Raw genomic sequence first — 21,217 nt, 5'->3', positions numbered from 1 at the left:
TTATTTATTTATTTATTTATTTTAGCAGGGCTGTAACAGAAAACAAGATAACTCATATATGTATTAACGCCTTTAGATAGTAGAACTATGCGAATTAATAAAATTAATAAAATCTTTGTAGTCCATGAACAGAGCCATTTCCGGCGCGGCGGCGCACGCGCATCAGTCTCCGCGAGAGTTCATGTGGCTGGAACGAGCGCTGCGGGCACTTTCTCCAGGTAGGTGGGCGGGGGCGCGCACAGCATCCACAAGACTATATATTGATGTTATTGATATTTTCCGCTCGATGTGAGATGCGTGGCTCTTGAAGAGCACGCAAAGGATTCTTTCTGATCTGTCCGATAATTAAACTGCGACTGTCTTCAGCCATTGCTCATCCTTCTGCAATCTCTTCTGTGCAACCCGATGTAAACATGATCCATCTGTGATACTGCTCATCTACACTTACCGGGCTTATTGTCCCAATTACATGAGATTAAATCCTAGTTAACATTGTAGATCAAATTCAGATTCTTGTTGTGAGCATTACATCATAACTGCATCATGTGTTCTGGCTGTTGTTATGTAGGGACATGAATAACAGACTGTGTGTGTATTACGGGTGCATGATACTATTTTATGTACTCTGCAATGTGTCCCAGAACAGTTTTCTGTTTCAGATTGTGACCGCTTTAATAATAAGCAGAAGTTTATCAAATAATTGATAGATGAATGTTATGTAACTAACCCCTGCAACAACAAACATCATGGTGTGTATAAATGTGCTTGGAATTTGAAATCTATAGATTAATGTATATACAGTATCAGTTATGCCGGTTGCCTGATTCAGTTAAAAAATGATCTTTCCCAGGATCTCTCAGACAAAATGGCAGTGGAAAAGCGCTTGGCGTATTCTATCGTCCAGTTCCTGAGAGATCAGACTCACTGTGGCTCGCTGAATTCAGATGAACAGGAGAGTCTGGAAGGTCAGAAATCACCACACGTGACGTCACACCCTTCACTTTACTGTGTTATTAGCATCTAAAGTTAATATAGTAAAGTTAACGTACAAATATACAAAACTGGAACTTCATCATTACAAATATGTAAGTACTTATACATTTAAATACATTACATACCTGAAAAGTTTCAAGAGAAATGACGTTATATGTCAGTTTATCATAAATTCAGTACCATATTTCAGAAACAATAACAATGGAATTACATTTAAAGATGTATCCCAGACTTTCATCTACCAGCATTTTCCAAAAGTGTATATACATGCGTTACAGGAGCATCCTGTTATTTTTACACATTTTTGTGATTTGAATTAAATTAAAAAATATATTTTTTGGGTAATAAAATGAACAACGTCTAGTATAGTTTCATAGTTAGCATTATTAAGTAAATAAATAAATGTCATTTTTTTTGTATAATTTTACAAAAGTACAGTTTGATTGGAAATGGCTATATATTAAGTAATATTAATCTGTTATTACTCATCACACGTCTAATATTTAATCTGAAACATGCTCTTCACTGACCCTGCACCAAGTACACTAACTTTAGATATCAGTTTATTTGTGACATAATCTGTGTAAGTGGGTATGATCAATTTTAACACAATAAATACCAAAATGGTATTTTTGTCTTTTATTTTCAGTAACATTTGACATGTTTCACAGATGACATTTTCTGTTGCATTCATAGAACAACTGAAAGAAAAACAGTGAACTGTGTCCCATTGTTGTAGAAACCCCTCGTATCAGCATTGTTTTGGGCATGAGCCGCCCTGCTCTCTGGATAGAACGCCTGCTACTGAACACTCATTGAAAATATGATTACATTATTCTCCTTTATTCACAGTTGCAGTCCAGTGTCTGGAGACCACCTTCAAGATCAGCTCCAGAGACTACCATCTTGCCGCCCCTCAGCCGCTGAGAGAGATATTCCTCAACTCGCTCCTCAAAGTAACTGCGTTTTCTACACATCAACCTGTCATCTTTCATTATGCTGATTACTGTTGGTATAATTCGGCATATTATGCAGCAAGCAAGATTTCGACCTGTTGTTCAACAGAATGATATCGTCGCGCTACCCGAGACGTCTCCATCTCCAGAGGACATCGAGAGAGCGGAGCAGCTGAAAAATGAGGGCACGTCACACTTTTCCTTAAACACTTTCACAGTCAATTCAAATAGAAAACATCACATCGGCCATTGTAATTAGTCTCCGTGCATCAAATGCCTTTGTGTGTCTCTGTCAGGGAATAACCACATGAAAGAGGAGAACTACAGCAGTGCTCTGGACTGTTACACAAAAGCCATCGAGCTGGACCAGAGAAACGCGGTGTATTACTGTAACAGGTGAATGCGTTGAGAGTGTGTCGGTCATAGACATGTGTTATTATGTCGGGTGTTAACGGCTGGGATTGTTCTTCTCTCAGGGCCGCGGCTCACAGTAAACTGGGACACTACACCGAGGCTACGGGGGACTGTGAGCGAGCCATCGCCATCGACCCGGCGTACAGCAAAGCTTACGGCAGAATGGGGTGAGATTACTGTGCAATAACTGTCTGTGTTCTTATTGTTAATTAAAACGACTGGAAATAGTTTGCATGAATATGGAATAAAGCTGAAATTAAATAAAACGTAAATATTTGATGAAAAACATAAACTTTAAAAAGCGTTGCAATGGCAACTAACTATAAAAGCAGTATAACTAAAAAATAGATATAATAAAATAATCACTTAAAATAATTTAAGCTTTAAAATGACTAAAACTAAAGGTGAAATGAATTTTTTTTACAGCTAAATAGAAATAAAAACATACTTAAAATGAAAAGTGAAAAATAAATGAAGATAAAAGCTAATTCACTAATACTATAATATAAATAATATTAATTTACTGATAACCGTCTTTTCATTATTTGTTTAATTCAGATGATTTAAAAAAGCCATGCTATGTTTTAGGATTAATTTATAAGTACCATATTTTCCGGACTATGAGTCGCACTTTTTTTCATAGTTTGGCTGGTCCTGCTACTTCTAGTCAGGTGCGACTTATTTATCAAAATGAATTTGACATGAACCAAGAGAAATGAACCAAGAGAAACCATTACCGTCTCCAGCCGCGAGAGGGCGCTCTATACTGCTCAGTTCTCCTGTAGTCTACACTGAAGACATAGAGCGCCCTCTATGTTTTCTCTTGGTTCTTGGTTCTAAATAAATGCGACTTATATATGTTTTTTTTCCTCGTCATGACGTATTTTTGGACTGATGCGACTTATACTTAGGTGCGACTTATAGTCCGAAAAATACGGTATTATTTGTCCCATAAAGTTACCAATTTGCCAAATTACAAAGTTGGAAATTACATTTATGTTCAAAAAAAGTTTTATTTTTAAAAGACTTCAAATGAATTATTATTGTTGTTTTTTTTTAAATAATATCTGGTTTTGTTCTTGAAGACCTGCACCAACAACACTATTAATAGAATATTAATAGAATGTGATGAATAAGAAAAAATGGGTGCCAGAAATAGCAACAGCAAACTTTATAAACCATTTCATGAATCAATCTTGTGACTTTAAGAACATCTCGTCGCGACTGTACTTTTCCTTTAGTATTATTTTTTAGTTTACAGAACAATTATAAATGAGCGGGCGTTTCCTCAAAAGTATTAAGATTCATTCATGGAATCATTATGGAGCAAAAAATAATCAAACGAATCATAATTAGTACATGCCAATCAAGTTATAAAATTGATTCTACTCTATATCACCGATATGAATTTGACAAAATGATGTTCCTCTGTCTTTCATCTCTTTATGGTTCTAGATTGGCACTGACTTCCATGGGCAAGTATCCCGAGGCGATCTCTTATTTTAACAAAGCTCTGGTGTTAGATCCTGAAAACGACACGTACAAATCCAACCTGAAGATAGCAGAGCAGAAACAAAGAGAGGCTTCCAGCCCTGTGAGTAGAAGAAGAGGAAATATAGACCATTACTGTAACATCTGATCCATCCCATTAACAACATCAGTCTATCTTGGTGTTTTATGAGTGTATATTGAGTGTCCCGGTTGAGTAATTAAATATGAGCGCTAGCCAGTGATGCCTCCTAACGTTAGCTTGTGTGTGTTGTGTTCTCGCAGACGGCCACAGGACTGGGCTTTGACATGGCCAGCCTCATCAATAACCCCGCTTTCATTAGCATGGTATGCACAAGTGGGTGGTTTCACATTTCTCTGTTAATAGTATTTATGAAAAGGGTCGTAAATCGCCCCCCTGCGAGCCCTCTTAAATCTGTCTGGAATGAGTTAAAGGGCCGGGCGGCTGGAGGCCTGAGGGTGAGCGTGTGGTTTCTAGCACACTGCAGCACTTGAGAAATTGGGACACATTCATAAAAAGAACTCGCACAATTTTAAGACCTAAATGCACAAAGTCTGAAGTTGGTTCATGGTTTAGAAGTTAGGAGCAGCATACTTCCATGCAGTACCAGCATATAGCGTGTTTACTGTGCACAGCATGCCTTTTTTTTCTGTATGCATGGAGGGTCTCCTAAATTTACCTAAATATGCAGGGTAAATACTGTGCAGGATACTGTATCCCCTAATGCAAAGCTTTTGAAATGGACTTCTGTTTCTAATTTGACTGCTAAACCAGATGCACCAATCATAATTTTTAACTTGTTCTTTGTTGACTAACTATTTGATCAAATTTCCGAGATTTAAGACTTTTGCAATGCAAAATTGTATTGATAAAATGACTAATGAATGCTTTATTTTTTATTTTTGTGGTGATAACTGAAAAGTGTTTATCATTGCATAATGCATGCTTATTATTTTAGAAAACTGTAGGTAGTATACAGTTTATACTGTAAGTATTCAATACAGTTTGCATTAGGCTAGTATTAATTTATGGGAATAGCAGAATGTTGTATAAAAGACTATACATTTTAATTTCTTTAATTTCTTTTGAATGTTAGTGTATATCAGCTAAATGTTTATTTGGATGGTTTTTAAGCTAACAGGAACAGACTTAAAAACAGCACAATTATTTTACATTTGATGTTTATTCCCACTTTCTCTTTTCTCTATAGGCTGCCAGTGTGATGCAAAACCAACAGGTGCAACAACTGTGAGTTGACATTAGACGCACATTTGTGGTGTACTTTTCCATTTAGTGGGATAATTCATGCAAAAATGGAATTTCTGTCATTTCTGGAATTTACTCAATCTCATGTCATTCCAAACCCATATATATACATTCGTTCATCATTTCAGTCCATCCACTGAAAGTCTAAGTAAACAACTTTTTCAAGCTTCAAAAAATTCAGAAGAACATGATAAAAGTAATCCACATGAGAAGAGAAGTTTAATCCAAGAGTTTGAAGCAGATTTAAGCTTTTATTCACATACATGAAGCACATCAAATATGTTCAACAGAACTCAACCGAACTTGCTAAACATGGAGAACAAATTACGCAGTTTTTTTTAATGCTTCACTGAAAGTTTTTAGTTTTTTTGATGAACTATCCTGTTTAACCAGCTAATATTACAATGGATAACTCTTAACATAGCTCTCTCACACACACACACACACACACTTTATTTGTAAACCCCTCATGACACAGTGTGATTGATGTCCTAAACCAGCATGTCGGGCATGATGTCTAACGCAGTGGGGGGACCTGCGGCCGGAGTCGGGGGATTATCTGACATATCCAGTCTCATCGAAGCGTGAGCATCTTCTCTTTGACCTTTGATTGACTTGACACGTGTTCAACAAGTAATAGACTGCAGCACCGAGCAGTATTACAGACATAGCCTGATGTTTCGACGTGCCACATACGCTAGGACTCATGGTTTGAGATGTTTATGTGTCTGTGTTTCTCTCAGTGGACAGCAGTTCGCGCAGCAGATCCAGCAGCAGAACCCAGAGCTGATCGAGCAGCTGAGGAACCACATCCGGAGTCGCTCGTTCAGCGGCAGCGCCGAGGAACAGTCCTGATCCTGATCCCAGCAGGTCTGAGACCACACACACTCATCCTGCTTTCACAACTATAGACTCACACGCAGTCCTGATGGGAGTAAACACTCTTGTGAAGAGCTGTGCTGCTCATGTGAGCGTCGAATACAGCTTGTGACGTTTCCAACCCAGGGTTATTGGAAAAATATGCATATACCTATACTGTTCTCCAAAAACATAACTATACATACAATTCACCACAGCAGTTTCTAATCGATCTGAACACTAAAAAGCCGTGCAATATCATTTTGGAGAAATTTCACCACCAGCGTTTTTCCAGTGAGCCTGGGTTGACCATCACACTGTAAATATATTTAATAGTCAGGATTTTGGTGTTTGTGCAACCGTTTATTCTGCAGAATTAGGAAAGCTCTGAATCTCTGAATCTTCTGGTGTAGACAGGATGAAGAACTGAAGGAGGGCAGGAGAAGAGGCGCAGGTGCAATCGTATAAATCATTCTTCTATTCTACTCCGACCCAAGATAGAGGGCATGGCACTTTATATGAAGGAATCAATCACCTTATACACAGAGAACGTTATCTTAATACCCAAGTGAGGTTTCTTTGTGTTTGTGTGTGTGTGTAGATAATGTTTCAGTCCTCTCTTTATGAATGTAGCTGGTAATGACACATCAGAGTTGAGTTTATTTTACTAAACGAATGATTGATTGATTATGTGTTTGTGCCTATTATTAATATCCAATTCCATATTTAGGGATAGTTCAGTCCTAAAATGACAATTCAGTCGTGAGGGTGAGTAAATGATGACAGAATTGTCGTTTTTGGGCGAACTATCCCTTTTAACTCATTCTCTGATTATTTTTATTATATATTCTGTTCGTTTTAGGAACAAGAGACGTTTATGTGTAATATTCACTGTATCAGCTGCTTCACCAGTCGTTTGATTCATCGGTAATGACGGCAAAGTTTTGCTATGATTAGCATATTCATAATCTCACTGTTTGCAGTTTTCTTTTGCATGCTCCATAATCTGACACTTGCAGTCAGATGAGTGATTGAAGCTTCTGTAATATGCTTATAAAACAGACCAGTACAATGTTTTTGTCAAAAATAATGTTAATAAATGGGTCTTGAAATTGATTTCAGTGTACTTTGTCACAAAACATTATGATATTTAGTTATTATTACCCAGAAGAAACACGATTCTGACCTCCTTCCACATCTTACTTTTGTACAGAAAACACACAACATTAGCTGATTTTTAATTGACGTTTTATTTACATTGACATACAGTTAAAATGATGATTAAGGGCTTTAAAAATGACATTTTAAAACAACAAGCTTAAAGGTAAAGAGCAGAAGGTGTTCCATTCATAGATGCAGAAGAGATGGGAGTTCATTGTCACAGGTTTTTCAGCTCTCTGGACTGGTGTACGGACACACCACACACACCTGCGCGATGTCATCGTATTCATACGTCCTCTTCAGGAAGGTGTCTGTGAGCCTCAGTCCAGATATGCTCTTACAAAAACAAAATATATACAGCACATTCATGTTAGCTTTTAAAGAGGTCAAATGCCACATGTAGAGAAAAGTGTTGATTCATTTGAATAAATAGTAAGGACGTAGCGATAATGTAAATGTAACTAAAATTAAATTTAAAAACAAGTCCCAATTCAAATAAATAAGTAACAAAAATAAATATCTCCATATAAACAAAATAAGGCTTTGTCTGTGCGCTTTCCATTTAAAATGAGAGGCAACAACTGCGTTTTAATCATGATCCAGACTAAGATGCTGCATACATCCAACATTAGCAGTAAAAAAAAAAAAAAAAAATTAATTTCATTGTATCATTTTGAAATTTGAAGCAAAAACAGAATGATTTAACTTCAATTTTGTGAAACTATCCATGAAACAATATCTGCATGAAACCGAAACAGCGGAGGCTTAGAGCGTTTCCTTGGTTTCTGCTGTAAACAAAGCAGCGCTGACCTTATGAACTTTAATATGCATTACAAAGAAAGATTAAAAGAAAAAATACCATCTACACTTTTCTAAAGTTCCCCTCAGACATACATTCATATACACTCACTGGCCATTTTATCAGGTTCACCTTGCTAGTACGGGGTTGGACCCTTTATTGCCTTCAGAACTGCTTTAATTATTTGTGGCAAAGATTCAACAAGGTGTTGGAGACATTCCTCAGAGATTTCAGTCTATATTCACATGATAGCATCACGCAGTTGATTCAGATTTGTCGGCTGCGCATTCATGTTGTGAATCTCCCGTTCCAGCACATCCCAGACCTGCTCTATTAGATTGAGATCTGGTGACTGTGGAGGACATTTGAGTAAAGTGAACTCATCGTCATGTTCAAGAAACCAGTCTGAGATGATTCGAGCTTTGTGACATGGTGCATTATCCTGCTGGAAGTAGCCATCAGAAGATGGGTACATGGTGGTCATAAAGTGATGGACATGGTCAGAAACAACACTCAGGTAGGCCGTGGTGTTTAAATGATGCTCAGTTGGTACTAAGGAGCCCAAAGTGTGCAAAGAAAATATCCCTCACACCGTTACACCACCAGCAGCCTGAACCGTTGAGACAAGGCAGGATCCATGATTTCACGTTCTTTACGCCAAATTCTGACTCTACCATCTGAATGTCACAGTGGAAATTGAAACTCATCAGACCAGGCAACATTTTTCCAATCTTCTATTGTCCAACTCTGGTGAGCCTGTGTGAATTGTAGCCTCTGTTTCCTCTGACATCATCAAGGTATTTTCGTCCACACAACTGATGCTCACTGGATATTTTCTCTTTCTCTGACCAATCTCTGTAAACCCTAGAGATAGTTGCCAGTGAAAATCCCAGTAGATCAGCAGTTTCTGAAATACTCAGACCAGCCCGTCTGCCAACAACCATTCCACCGTCAAAGTCACTTAAATCCTCCTCCTTCCTCATTCTGATGCTCGGTTTGAACTTCAGCAAGTCGTCTTCACCTCTAAATGCCTAAATGCATTGAGTTGCTGCCATGTGATTGGCTGATTAGAAATTTGTGTTACCAAGCAGTTGAACAGGTGTCCCTAATAAAGTGGCCATTGAGTGTAAACCACTAACCCTAATTGAATCGTGATTTGTTTAGCATCTAAACCGGTTTGAATCTTCACATATTTGAATCAAATTTTCAGCCGGCTCACGGTTAATCGATACATCCCTGATTAACAGGCATAAATAGTTACAAATTATACTTTTAATATTGAAATGTACATGTAGTTATTACATAACGTTACATTTGTCTCATAACGTGTTGGACTAATGAAATTGCACTTTGAGTTGTGTGACTGTATTCAGTAAAATCTTATTGTCATTCCAATTCAGATTTCATATCAACATCCTGTGGACTGAAAATGATTTCTTAACTTTTAGTTTTTGACTCCGCTTTATCTCCATGAAAACGTCCATTGATCAGGTCTAAGTTTCCCTACCTGTAAACCCTGGACGGAGGACAGTAGTTTGAGAGGAATGGAGAGGGAAGCGTTGGGGCTGAGTTTCCCCAGCTGTCTGCCGGACACCCCACACCAGTGAACGGAGCGAGTGTTACACATCTCCAGCTCCAGATCCATGGTCCTCTCACTGACAGGGAGCGAACCAGCCGTTAACACCCACAGCTTACACGTCAAACACACAGACAGACGCACAGCTCACCTGCAGTTTGTGATTTTACAGGTGATGTCGAAGGGCTCCTCCAGACTGACCGTGTCTGGGATCAACTCCAGAGAAAGCCTGACGTCACCGTAACCAGGAGCCTAGAAGAGAAGATCTGAATCAATCAGTGTCGGGGGAGACACAATCAGATGACTTTTTCAGGACTGATGAAGTAATTCATTTGATTAAGTATGGTGAAAGCGTGCAGCAAGTCTTTTCTTTCTTTTAAATTGACGCTAAAGCAAGCGTACCATTCTCTGGAGCTGGCTGGTCTGTAGACGTCCTCTCTCCCCAAGGTTGGTTTTCCACACAATGTCTAGTTTGCCAATCACGGTGACCCCCTTGATGACCCCGGCCTTCTCCGCAAACTCTGGCTTGGGCTTCAGACAGTACAAATACTGCCTCGTGTCCAGCGGCTGCAGATACGACATCTTCCCGAACGTTGACTCGCTAGAAATTAAAGAAAACGTAGTGCATTACGCCAACAAGTGTGTTGCCGAATGAAGCCAGTGGTACACATGTAAACGTTACCTCTCATCGTCCGAGGACACACTGTTGAGCTCCGTGACGTTGTACATCATAGAAGGCTCCAGAGAGACTTTCTCCATGAACATTGGGGATGTAGTGATGTTCTGGATCTGTGCCTCTAGAAACACCTCATCCGTCTGGAGGGTCAAAGGTCAAGAGCATCCAATCAGACCAGCTGCTGACATTCAGTTGTTTACTCAGCCCTGCTTAGATCTCACGCAGTATTGTACTGCTTTGTTCGTTTGTATTTTATACACAATATCCTGGAGAGATACTTTACTTGAAGGGCTCCACATTAAGGACTTAATGCATGTGAATTATATTTACCATTTAAGTGTGTGTTCATAATATCACAATCAATACCACAATATCTGAATCACTGTCGTGTAAAGGTCTTTGAATGTGGCCCGTCAAATCAAGCTCTTCAGACAAGCACAAGTGAAGAGAGCCAAATAAAGCAGCTGTTTGTACAGTTGATCTCTGGAAAAAAAAGGTTTAGTAATATTTGGTGTTGGTATTACAGGTGGAGGTTAGTTCATGCCTGTGGATCGATCAACAGCATCTTTCGGCAGAAGTATTGTTATTGCTACAGCTTGAAGCAAAGATCCCACGCCAAGCCTGGTTAATTCAATACCACCAACAAAAAACTCTTAACACCATTACAATTGATACTTCATTTTTCTGGCATTGATTTAAATGTGTACAAAAAAAATACTTCTCCCAGTCAAAAAAATTATTAAAAAAAGGAGAGTGAGTATGTGACACAATGTGTAATTGATTGAGTTGAGCACTGGTCAGATGAGTGAGCGGCGAAGCAAAAGCACTGAGAGGAAACAAGACAAGGATAACAGAAAAAAAAGTATTTCCCATTTCACTTTCAATTTAATTAATTTTTCGAGATTTTCAGCATTATTTGTCCAATTAAAAAATGCTCACTTTTTTACCAGTAAATCTACATTTTTCCAATTAAATTCATCCAAGGAGATTTTTTTTCTTGGGTATATATCTTCCTGGCTATTGGTTAATATTAATAAAACATCAATAGCAAAATAACTATTTAGGATTTTTAACTGTTGATGGTAATGCAATAATAATAATGATAGGTAAAAATTGATAGCCTGAATGCACTGTAAGTCGCTTTGGATAAAAGCATCTGCTAAATACATAAATTTAATTGAATTTTTTTATATAATGCAACCTTTCTAAAATCTTGCCAAAAGATATCACAGTAACTCAGTGCCACTGAACAATTTATCTGTAAATGGTGATGGCGATAATGTAAAAAAAAATTATGAGTTTTACAAATGATCTGGATTTCTGAACATAAGCTCATATTTTCCATCTCAGGACTATTCTATTCATTAGTGAGAGTCTATTGAATATTGAAATACTTTTCTCATGTTTTCCCCATGCTTTTTACTCAGAAGAAGGAAACAAGCAGGTTATGCTGAAAAAAGAAAATAAAAAAAGTTTGGAATGAGAAAGAAAAACAATTACCACTGAACTGAGGTCACTCTAATGGAGGAATAAAACACAGAAATAAACATTAGAGAAGTGAAGGTTACATGCACCAGAAAATGACAATGTCAGTTTTCTTGATGTAAATGTGAACAAAACAACAAATTATGAATGAAACAAACACACACTACTTATAAAAGAGATGAAAATGTATAAAACGGGTTCTTAAAAAGCATAGCCTCACTATAAATTATTTCATAAGCAGCGAGGCAATGCAGAAACGAAGTATGACCATGAAAAAAAAAAACTTCAGAAAGTGTAATTTGCTTTTGCGTAATTCTCTAAATGTTACAAAAACACATACAACGACTCAAAATGGTAAAAGTAAACTCACCTCAGCATTGTAGAATTTGGTTTTTACATCTAGAGGCTTGAGAACCTGGTTCAAAATAGAGTTGAAACTGAAGTTTGATTGTACCTCAACAGAATCCATGTCAAATTCTATTTATCACACAACTCGAGACTGTTTTGAATGACGCAGCTTCACTTCTTCAGTACAACACTCTACTGAGAATCTCCTGGAGCACCGAGCAGCATCACATCTCATGCTTGAGTTCAAATGTCAAGCTTTAGTGTAAATTAAAGTCTCAGCTCTGTGTGAAATGGTTTGCCGCTGGCGTCCAATCACAGCGCAGACTGACTCGACGGAGGAGGAGATGAGCTCACCTGAAACTTGAAGAACTTTCTGAAGTACAGCTTCTCTCCAGTCTGAGTGGTGTAGCTGACGGCACAGACCAAGCTGGAATCAGAGGACAAACAAATATGGTGAGCTTTTAAAATGTTTTTTGTTGCTACATAATTATCACAGCGTGTGACGGCATTTGCAATGCATTTCATTTCAGTAAAGTCACATATCTCTGAGCTTAAAGTAGTTAATAAACCAAAAACAACAACAACAAAAAAAACCATGTGGCATTGGTTGGATTGTGAAAAGTGGGTGTGGCTAGATCTGACTGTGAATTTGTTTTATTATTATTAATAAATTAAGTATTAACTACATTTTTTAAGCATTTTATATTTTAAGTTTGCAATTTAATTTGACTTGAAATCATTTTAAGCCAGGTTTCCATCCAAAGTTGCGAATTAACTTTTGCGCTAAATTTGAATATATTTGCGAACAAGCACAGAGTCAAAGGGAACAAAATCGTCACTTCCTGATACACCGGCACTATACATAACTAAGAAAATTAAGAGAAGCAGCTGAATATAATAATTTTCCTATATAATAAATGACGTGCACCTCAGAAAAAGCAGACAAAACACAATTAATGCGGTTATTACTTTCGGAGGTGAATGCTGCTGTTTGGGATCGCAGTCGTTTAACAGTTCTGGGAGGCAATTATACAGAAATACTTCAATGACAGACTCTGCTTAGACATTTCCAAATGACCATATAACAACATTCAGTCGTTGTAGGACAAGATCGGTCGGCTGGTTAGTCACATGACTTTTTTGATGCGCTTCAATTATTCGCACTAACCCTTTTTTGCACAAGTCAAAAACCACCTCTAGCGTTAAACTAAACTAAATGCAAAGTAAGGCATTTTTATTTGAAATTCAGCGTTTCCATCTCTCAATTCTGATGCAATACTTTAAAATGTGCATAAAGCCAGGGTGATGGAAGCCCAGCTTTTCTTATGTGCTTTTGTCATTTGTATTAGTTTTTTATGCTTCTATTTAGCTTTAATCAGAGCTGGGTAGATTACTTACAAATTACATGATGAAAACTAGTTAGTAACAATCTAGGTTACACATTTTAGGTAATGACACTACTTTAAAATTACTTTTAAATTAAACTTTTAAACACCATATTGATATAAAAAACTAAAGAAAGAAAATATATTTAAACATTTTATATCAACAGCACAAAATGCATTAAACATTACATTATTCAGTTGATATTGTGTGAATTGTGAGTTGATAAAAAAACTAATTAAGTCACAAATGTAAAATAAAGATCATTCAAACACTAAAAATATAAATATTTCATTTTTGTTTACCTGCATGTCAATGTAACCATTAACCGACATCAAAGCACTGTAAACTCGCAAATGTGTCGATAAATTATTTGAAATGATAACTTCCTAAGTAAATATTTAATGTTAAAAGGGGTTTGGCTGACAAAAATGTTTGAGAATCCCTGCATTATATGAACCAACATCAATAAATATGAAAACAACAATGACATTAATCGCAAGGTTTAAATATTTTTGTCCAGACTCCCAGAATCAACACTTACTGAAGGTCACAGGATATGATGACGACAGTGTTTCACAGCTATCACCAGTGTTTAATAACTTGCAGAGTTATGTGTTTCATATATAGTCTAACTGCTGGAGAGGTGACATTTTTCATCAAATTCAGACGCACGACTTATACATCTATTTACACACCATTTATGAATATAGTCAAAGCTAAATTGCTGGACACACAGTAAGAGTTTTAGAAAGGAGAATTAAGATTAGAAGATCTAGGGAGAATCCATTAATCGTGAACAATATACTGCCCTTGTGTGAATAATACGTAATCATGTAATCCATAAAAATCTTACTGGAATCTGATTTTAACATTGTGTATACTCTAATTACAAGTACTTAATTATAATCTGATTAATTAATCCAGATAACATGTAAACAGTTTCTACCCAGCACTGGCTTCACCTGTACTTTTATCTCAGTTTTAGTAATATTAGGACCTAAAACCTAAACTTATTTTCTTCAGTTTTCCATTTAAGATTTTAAAATTGTTCAAAGCCTTTCATTTTCTTGTATTTTATTTCATCTATTTGAAGCACTGAAAAAAGATTTTTGCTAGTTTTAGTTCAATAACAATATTGGACAGTGGAAGACTACTTCACCAGATCATTATTTGCTACTGTTATCATAGCCTTTATTATATTAAAGGTGTAGTATGTAATATTGACAGATAGCAGAATAAATGGCTACTGCAGTCAAAATACTAAATATCAGAGAGAGCCGTTTTTTTTCACTCCTCCTCATGTGGGTTGCATGATTGTGGTCATATAAAAGCAATGAGCCCAGCTGACAATGGAAGGCTCGGAGCTGATTCATCTGTGTTTTAATATGCCTCTGGTCATACAGTTTTTTAGACGAATAAAATCTATTATCTCTGATTCAGTTTGTTTGCTGGCTTCCTTGACTGCATTAAGCTGTGTCCACCAACTGGCAACCCATGCGGTCACAGTATTATTGGGTAAACTGTAAGTGGGCGGAGTCACACTGACACATTCCGACTCGGAACGCACATTTCAAAATGGAATAACTGACTGAAGCACTGTTTTTTGGAGAAACAAGTTATGGGAACTTTGCTAATGCATTATGGTATTTTTATGCTGTACAGTCAAAAAATTACACACAGCACCTTTAATGTGAACCTGCATTACATTCCTACAGGCTTAGAAAGTTTAGACCGTCAGAAGTTACGTACATGTGTGTCCCGATCTCCTTGACCTCGTGGTGGATGACATCATCAATGCAGCACTCGGGCTTGAGCTCTGAAACAGCAGAGTTGGAGGCAGATAAGTTTAACCTCTGGGAGCTCGTCTGCAGGTCCGCCTGAGAGAGGAGAGGATCATGGGATAGCAGTGAGACACAAGAGCTGCCACAGCTGCAGGAGATCCTCTACTACTTCACATGAGCCGTTACCTTCACAAGAATATCTTTGACCACTTGACTGCTGTCGTTGTGCACGCTGATGTAACTGGAGAAGGTCTCGCCAAGGAAAATATTTCTGTACAGGAAACAGTGAGAATGCATATCTGGAATCGCTGGAGCACGGAGAGATTCTGGCACTTTCCACGAATAGGGCCTGAGGTGCGTAACCTTAACATAACGTTACTCATTAACCCCAGGAGGTCAGGCGAAATACTATACGAGCTGATTTAGTTTCTATTCTGTCATGTAATGGCTGTGATTGTTCTAAACTGTTGTCTATATACTTGATGTGTGGCATTTTGCCATTTTTGGTGACAACTTAATGTGAATTTCAATATTAGCGAAGATATTAAAATAAAAAATTGTTATTTCATGGTCTTAAAATAAAAAAAATGAACTCATTTTGTATTTTAATTAAGTAATTTAAACAAATACTATAACAAATGCATTGCTCGTTTTTAGTTAGTGCATTATCTAATATTAACTAATGTAATTCATGTTAACCATTCTAAAGTGTTACCCAAAGATCTAGCATTATTCATTTATTTTGCTAGAAAATTAAAAAAAAAGTTCTGATTTGGGGTTTGGAGCTCATTTTTAAAGCTCATTTTGTAAAAGTGTATTTAATCAAACATATCTAATAGTTCTAACTACAAATATTGGGGGTTAATAAGTCATGTGATACCAAAGTGTACCATATTTGTAGAAAGTGCCATGAATGAACTCATTAACAAATCCAAAAATAAATCTCAAACTTTTCGGTTATCATCATGCATGTATAACTAACATAAGCTGATTTTATTGAACAATCATTACCCAAAGTTCTGTGGCAGCGTGAGCATTTCCCCGAGGATCAGTGTCTCTGCCCCCTTCACGGTCGATGGGTCGTCTTTCATGAGTCGTACAAACAAATCACCTGCAGACATGTGATATGCTGAGCTGTAAAACCTCCCGAGTGACAGACGCTCTGAGATTTAGACATCTAAATCAATAAATCCTTTCATTTGTGCATTTTTGAAGCATAGGCAGCTATTTCCGACGTGTATGTCACAGGCCATGGTTTGCAAACATGCATAAAGCTTCCAGATGTATAACATCTCCTGTATAATACGACAAATATAACATCAACATGTACAAATCATCAAATTATGAGTAATAGCCGAAGTACCTGCTTCCATGCCATGTTTCTGCTGACTATTTGTACATATTAAAAGCATAACACGATGTACTCCATTTACGTCTCATTTCCAGCATTAAAATCTCATTCATGCTGATTTATAGAGGAACATACTTCAGCCCTTTTATATATAGAAGTGCTCCCCAGAACTGTCATAGTGACATGTGTTTCTGGAGCGAGGCTGAGAGAGATCTCCTTTCAGAGCCGAAGATGAACATCACACGCTGCTGATCTATCACAGGCTTCACTGGGACGAGAAAGCTCAAAACTGGACTCAGCTGATGTGTTGCATTACAAAAACAAGCAGCACAATGTAATACTGCAGACCAGAGATGCACAAAACAGGGCTGTAGGCAAAAAAACAGCCAGTGATGACCTGAGATTTCATGCCACATCACATGAAAAGAAAAGAAACATTCCATGCATGGTTTTATTTTCGTTTCGAAATGTTGACAATAAGTGAATTTTATTTTTAAAATGCATTTTTTTTTGTTTATGTTTTTTTATGCACTTTTCATTTTAGCCCTTCATAGCGAACCGCTTAATGAATGACTTCTGAAATTAATTTCTTTACCAATGCATCAGTATCCAGTTTCAAACAATGTGTTTTTTGTTCAAGTGAGTGATGAAATCCTGGTTAATGTTGTGAGATTGGGAGGTACCTGGAAGGTCTCGGTCCTCACACGTCACCGGCATGTTTGTAAAGAGCGTAGGTTTGGTCAGCCGCATCACTGCACGGAGAAAGATAAGACCGTTAATATCAAATCATTATAATACACAGATTTATTTAAGGTTAATAAGAGTAACATTAACAACTTACATAGACACAAATATGTCATATAGTTAGCTTCTTGTGTCATTTTAAAAGCTTGGTTGAGTGATATCTTCAGTATAATGTTAATATAAAGATAATTGTCTTCCTGAATCTATATCTCTGTGAGTCCTCAGCTATAAAGCACCAAATAATATTTCACTGTGGCCTTAGGATTGTCTGCAGCGTTTAATTAATTTAATGACAACTAAGTATATTTAATCAGTATGTATCTAAATGTAACACAGTAATAAATCATCATCTTGTCAAGACTTAATACTTTATTATTATTTTAATTAAAATCAGCATAAAATTGTATTGAGTACTACAATACTACTGATGCTACTATTGCATTACAGTTGCCTTCAGTCATTTAGTTCAAAAAGGTTTATGTTCTGAGTTTATTTACTGGAACGAAACCTTGACTTGTGTAGCACTTGCTGTATGAACACAAACAGGGATAAAACTGTGGATGCAGACATGATTAGAAAAGACTAAATGTCTCTAACATACCAAGAGTACAAACATGAAAAAAAAAACTAATATTGGTCTTCATTCATTTTATTCACATGACATTAAGCGAAAAAAAATGATGCACAAGTTCAGCCTAGAAGAGATGAAGATGAATCTTAAACTCCCCAGAACACAGTGCTTGTCACACACTCATGCACTATTCTAGGACATGTTTTAGTGTAATATAATAGTGCAAGTAGTGCATTCACACTCAACATTTCTCAAATAAAAAGTGCACTTGTTCTTTGGCTTTAATGGCGGTTGGTAAAACAGTTTTGGTGCATTTCTGCCATCTACTGGAGTGGAGTGTGAAGCGTTGATGTAAAAGACAGGGAAAGAAAGGGTAAAAAAATATTAGAATTCTTCTTATAAAACTAGATTTCTTTTAGATATTCTAATAATGCTTTAGTCACTGTTAAATGACCATTCAGCAAGCTCTTCAATGTTAACTTAACTTCCTCTATGAGCGGAGATCTTTCTTCAATATAATCAGCACATGTTCATCTGTTTATTTGTGGACTGTGGGTTTGCTGTCAGATCCATGTATTATATTTACCAGTTTTAAAAAGTGATTCAGTCTAGTGTGCCCAATACAGAGTCGTGATATTAATGAATCATCCCTTCTGTAGCCACAAACCTGTCTCACACTTCCTACCTCTTTATTTATTTCATACGAGACCATAATTCTTGCTTGAGACTTATGTGCCTCTAGAAGCTTGCGTTCTGCAAGTGAACGTCGCTTGATTGTGCCATCCCAAAGAAGCACAAAGTCACCTTTACAGACTTTTAAATTAAATGTTCCCTCCTGGTGGAATGACCTCCCTAACTCAATCCGAGCAGCTGAGTCCTTAGCCATCTTCAAGAATCGGCTTAAAACCCATCTCTTCCATCTTTATTTGACCCTCGAACCTTAACACCAACTATTCTAATTCTATTCTTAAAAAAAAAAAAATCTAACTACATTTCTAATATTTGTGTGTGTGTGAGTGTGTGTGTGACCTCTAAGACTAGCTTGCTCTATTCTTTTTCTATTCTATCGGTTTTCTTTTCGTTCTATTATTTAAAAGCCCTTGCTACGTGTTCTGTTTAAGCTAACTATGACTTGTTATAGCACTTATATACACTGTAAAACCGAACAGTGAAATTAATCAAATGAAATTAGTTAATTGCACTCAAATGATAACAAAAGTTCATTGGACTTAATTTAAATAAGTTCTGTTAACTCAAAAATTTGTTGTAGTGAGGTGAACTTAAAATGATTGTGTTTTCTAGTTCCCAGCATGCTTTGCATCAGAAAACAAGGAAAATAAATTTAGAAATTAAGTGTTATTTTGTGTGTTTTTACACAATATTAACATAGAGGGACATAAGTTAATACATAAATGTTGTGTTATATTAGATTTTACAAAGGTTTATGTTATGTTGGATTTGTAGTGTTACCGTTTTGGTGAAGAGTAGAGCCTGTGGTTAGATTGAGGATTAGACTGAGGATTAGACTGAGTATGGACAGCAAAAGCCTAATTTTGAGTGTATTTCCCACATTATAGGAGTTTAAAAATAGATACAATTATGAGTGAATTACTCCCTAATTATAAGTTCAGAAATATAATTATTTAAGATAACTCTGAGATAATTTAAGGCAACTGGAATTAATTTTTTTAAACTTAAAACATTTAAAAACATCACTTAAATGTTTTTGTGTAATCTGTTACAAAATATTTTTTGAGTTCTGTGAACTTATCAGGGTTTACAGTGTATCATAATGTTTTTGATTGGTTCCATTGTCCTCATTTGTAAGTTGCTTTTGATAAATGCATCTGCTAAATGACTAAATGTAACTCTTGCCATTTTTTCTTAATTACCTTTTTAACTAACCACTTCGCTTTAGGCTATCCCAGAAGTACAATCATTATTGAATACCTTTTTTTTTTTTTTTTTTTTTTTTACTTTTGGATAAAAAGTTAGATGTTCTTGACTTATCTTTGAAGTCCAGCTCTGTACAGTAATGATATTCTTGGTTATTAATTGTTTCCAGTAATTGCAGATCAACTAATGACTCCTCCAGAGAGATGAGGTGACGTGGCGAAGGGGGGAGGGGCTATCAGACTCCGATTATGAACTACAAAATAACCTGATATAACCTTATATAATATATAAACTACACGGTTTAGTACATCGTACATCAGCACATCGTGTAGAGTGCGTCATTTCGGGCGGATCTCTTAAAATACTGTTTGCCTGATGATCCAGATAGGCACCTGTCATTTGTTTACAACAGGACAACGATCAAAAGACTACTAGACACACACACGTGATAACAGTAAACATGTACTGTGCCTCAGACCTAATGATTCGCAGCAGGTTTGAGACACAGTCCATTCTGTTCTCTGATTAGCATTAGCAGCTAGCAGGGATGAGCACCGATACAGCGGCACTGCAGCGATGTTTATGACTGAATGTACACTCGCGACATCAATCAGACATTCAGCTGCTCTTTCAGTTCTCTAGCAAGACATGTAAACACTCGCAGTACCTTTCAGTGCGAGCAGATGCTCTTGTTTTGCCTGGTTCACCTCCATCCTGTCTGCTGCACTGGACTGACCTTTGACCTGCATATCAGCTGTTCACGGCGAGTACAGAGGGACAAACCGCGTTCCAGTCAGTGAACAGCACGTGCTCTTTTACTGTCTATGGTGCAGACAGACAGACTCCGGTAATCCACTGCAGCTGGACTCCACAAAAAAAAATCTTCTTTTAACATTTTATGGTGATTATTTGTATAGCATTAATTTGACCTCTATCCAACATGACTTCATTCAGTGGAGGAAAATACAAAAAAAGCTCATATGAAGAAAAGCTAAAATCAGTTTCTTTAAAAATGATTTGATATTGAAGGGTTTATTTATTGGAAGCATACTCTTGATAAACCCGTTCATTATCTTGATCTTGGAAGAACCCTGTGACATTACAACAGTAATGTATTTGTCTTTATTTTTATGTTTTAACATATGTATTATTTTATGTTTACTTGCTTGTCATGTGACCATTAAACAACATAATAGTACCATGAACGTGTGAATTAGTTAAATTATTGAAATTATTACATTTATTTAACCTCCGAGGGATTTGGATGACAAAAAAACATTTTTTTTTTTTTTTTTTTAACAGGAGATGTACTCCCGTTAGAGACTTTAAAGCTTGAATTATCTAAATAAGGTAAGAATTCTGGACTGCATGACTATTGGAGACTCATCTGGAGGAGAGAGTGTCTTCACACACTTAGGACCAAGGCATTAGATGGTTTTATGATTT

At 36.7% G+C, this 21,217-nt stretch overlaps 2 protein-coding genes across 5 annotated transcripts; one reads left to right on the top strand and one right to left on the bottom strand.

Annotated features, from left to right (window-relative positions):
• Positions 1 to 142: 142 nt before the first annotated feature.
• LOC128021498 (small glutamine-rich tetratricopeptide repeat-containing protein beta) lies at positions 143 to 7,113 on the top strand. 3 transcript variants are annotated; one of them, XM_052608754.1, is made up of 12 exons: positions 143 to 218; positions 851 to 965; positions 1,846 to 1,949; positions 2,059 to 2,134; positions 2,246 to 2,345; positions 2,426 to 2,530; positions 3,819 to 3,957; positions 4,137 to 4,199; positions 5,084 to 5,121; positions 5,640 to 5,723; positions 5,883 to 6,009; positions 6,411 to 7,113. In XM_052608754.1, exons 2-11 carry the CDS (start codon positions 866 to 868, stop codon positions 5,992 to 5,994), a joined length of 921 nt encoding a protein of 306 aa, XP_052464714.1. In that variant the 5' UTR covers positions 143 to 218; positions 851 to 865; the 3' UTR covers positions 5,995 to 6,009; positions 6,411 to 7,113. The 3 variants fall into 3 exon arrangements, with proteins under 3 accessions (XP_052464714.1, XP_052464713.1, XP_052464712.1); XM_052608753.1 differs by lacking the exon at positions 143 to 218 and adding an exon at positions 264 to 749 and having other exon boundaries at positions 6,415 to 7,113; XM_052608752.1 differs by lacking the exon at positions 143 to 218 and adding an exon at positions 264 to 749.
• A 115-nt stretch (positions 7,114 to 7,228) lies between these two features.
• On the bottom strand, positions 7,229 to 20,587 carry trappc13 (trafficking protein particle complex subunit 13). Of its 2 annotated transcripts, XM_052608744.1 has the most exons (13): positions 20,439 to 20,587; positions 17,244 to 17,312; positions 16,221 to 16,320; positions 15,396 to 15,480; positions 15,178 to 15,305; positions 12,397 to 12,469; positions 12,065 to 12,109; positions 11,710 to 11,727; positions 10,216 to 10,349; positions 9,936 to 10,134; positions 9,685 to 9,785; positions 9,465 to 9,612; positions 7,229 to 7,494 (listed from the first exon to the last, which is right to left on the bottom strand). In XM_052608744.1, exons 1-13 carry the CDS (start codon positions 20,518 to 20,520, stop codon positions 7,387 to 7,389), a joined length of 1,290 nt encoding a protein of 429 aa, XP_052464704.1. In that variant the 5' UTR covers positions 20,521 to 20,587; the 3' UTR covers positions 7,229 to 7,386. The 2 variants fall into 2 exon arrangements, with proteins under 2 accessions (XP_052464704.1, XP_052464705.1); XM_052608745.1 differs by lacking the exon at positions 11,710 to 11,727.
• Between the last annotated feature and the right edge of the window lie 630 nt (positions 20,588 to 21,217).

Source organism: Carassius gibelio, chromosome A10 (assembly GCF_023724105.1).
Source record: "Carassius gibelio isolate Cgi1373 ecotype wild population from Czech Republic chromosome A10, carGib1.2-hapl.c, whole genome shotgun sequence".
Classification (NCBI taxonomy): Eukaryota; Metazoa; Chordata; class Actinopteri; order Cypriniformes; family Cyprinidae; genus Carassius; species Carassius gibelio.
Note: the sequence above shows the minus strand (reverse complement) of the source record. Positions and strands in the feature narration are given on the sequence as shown.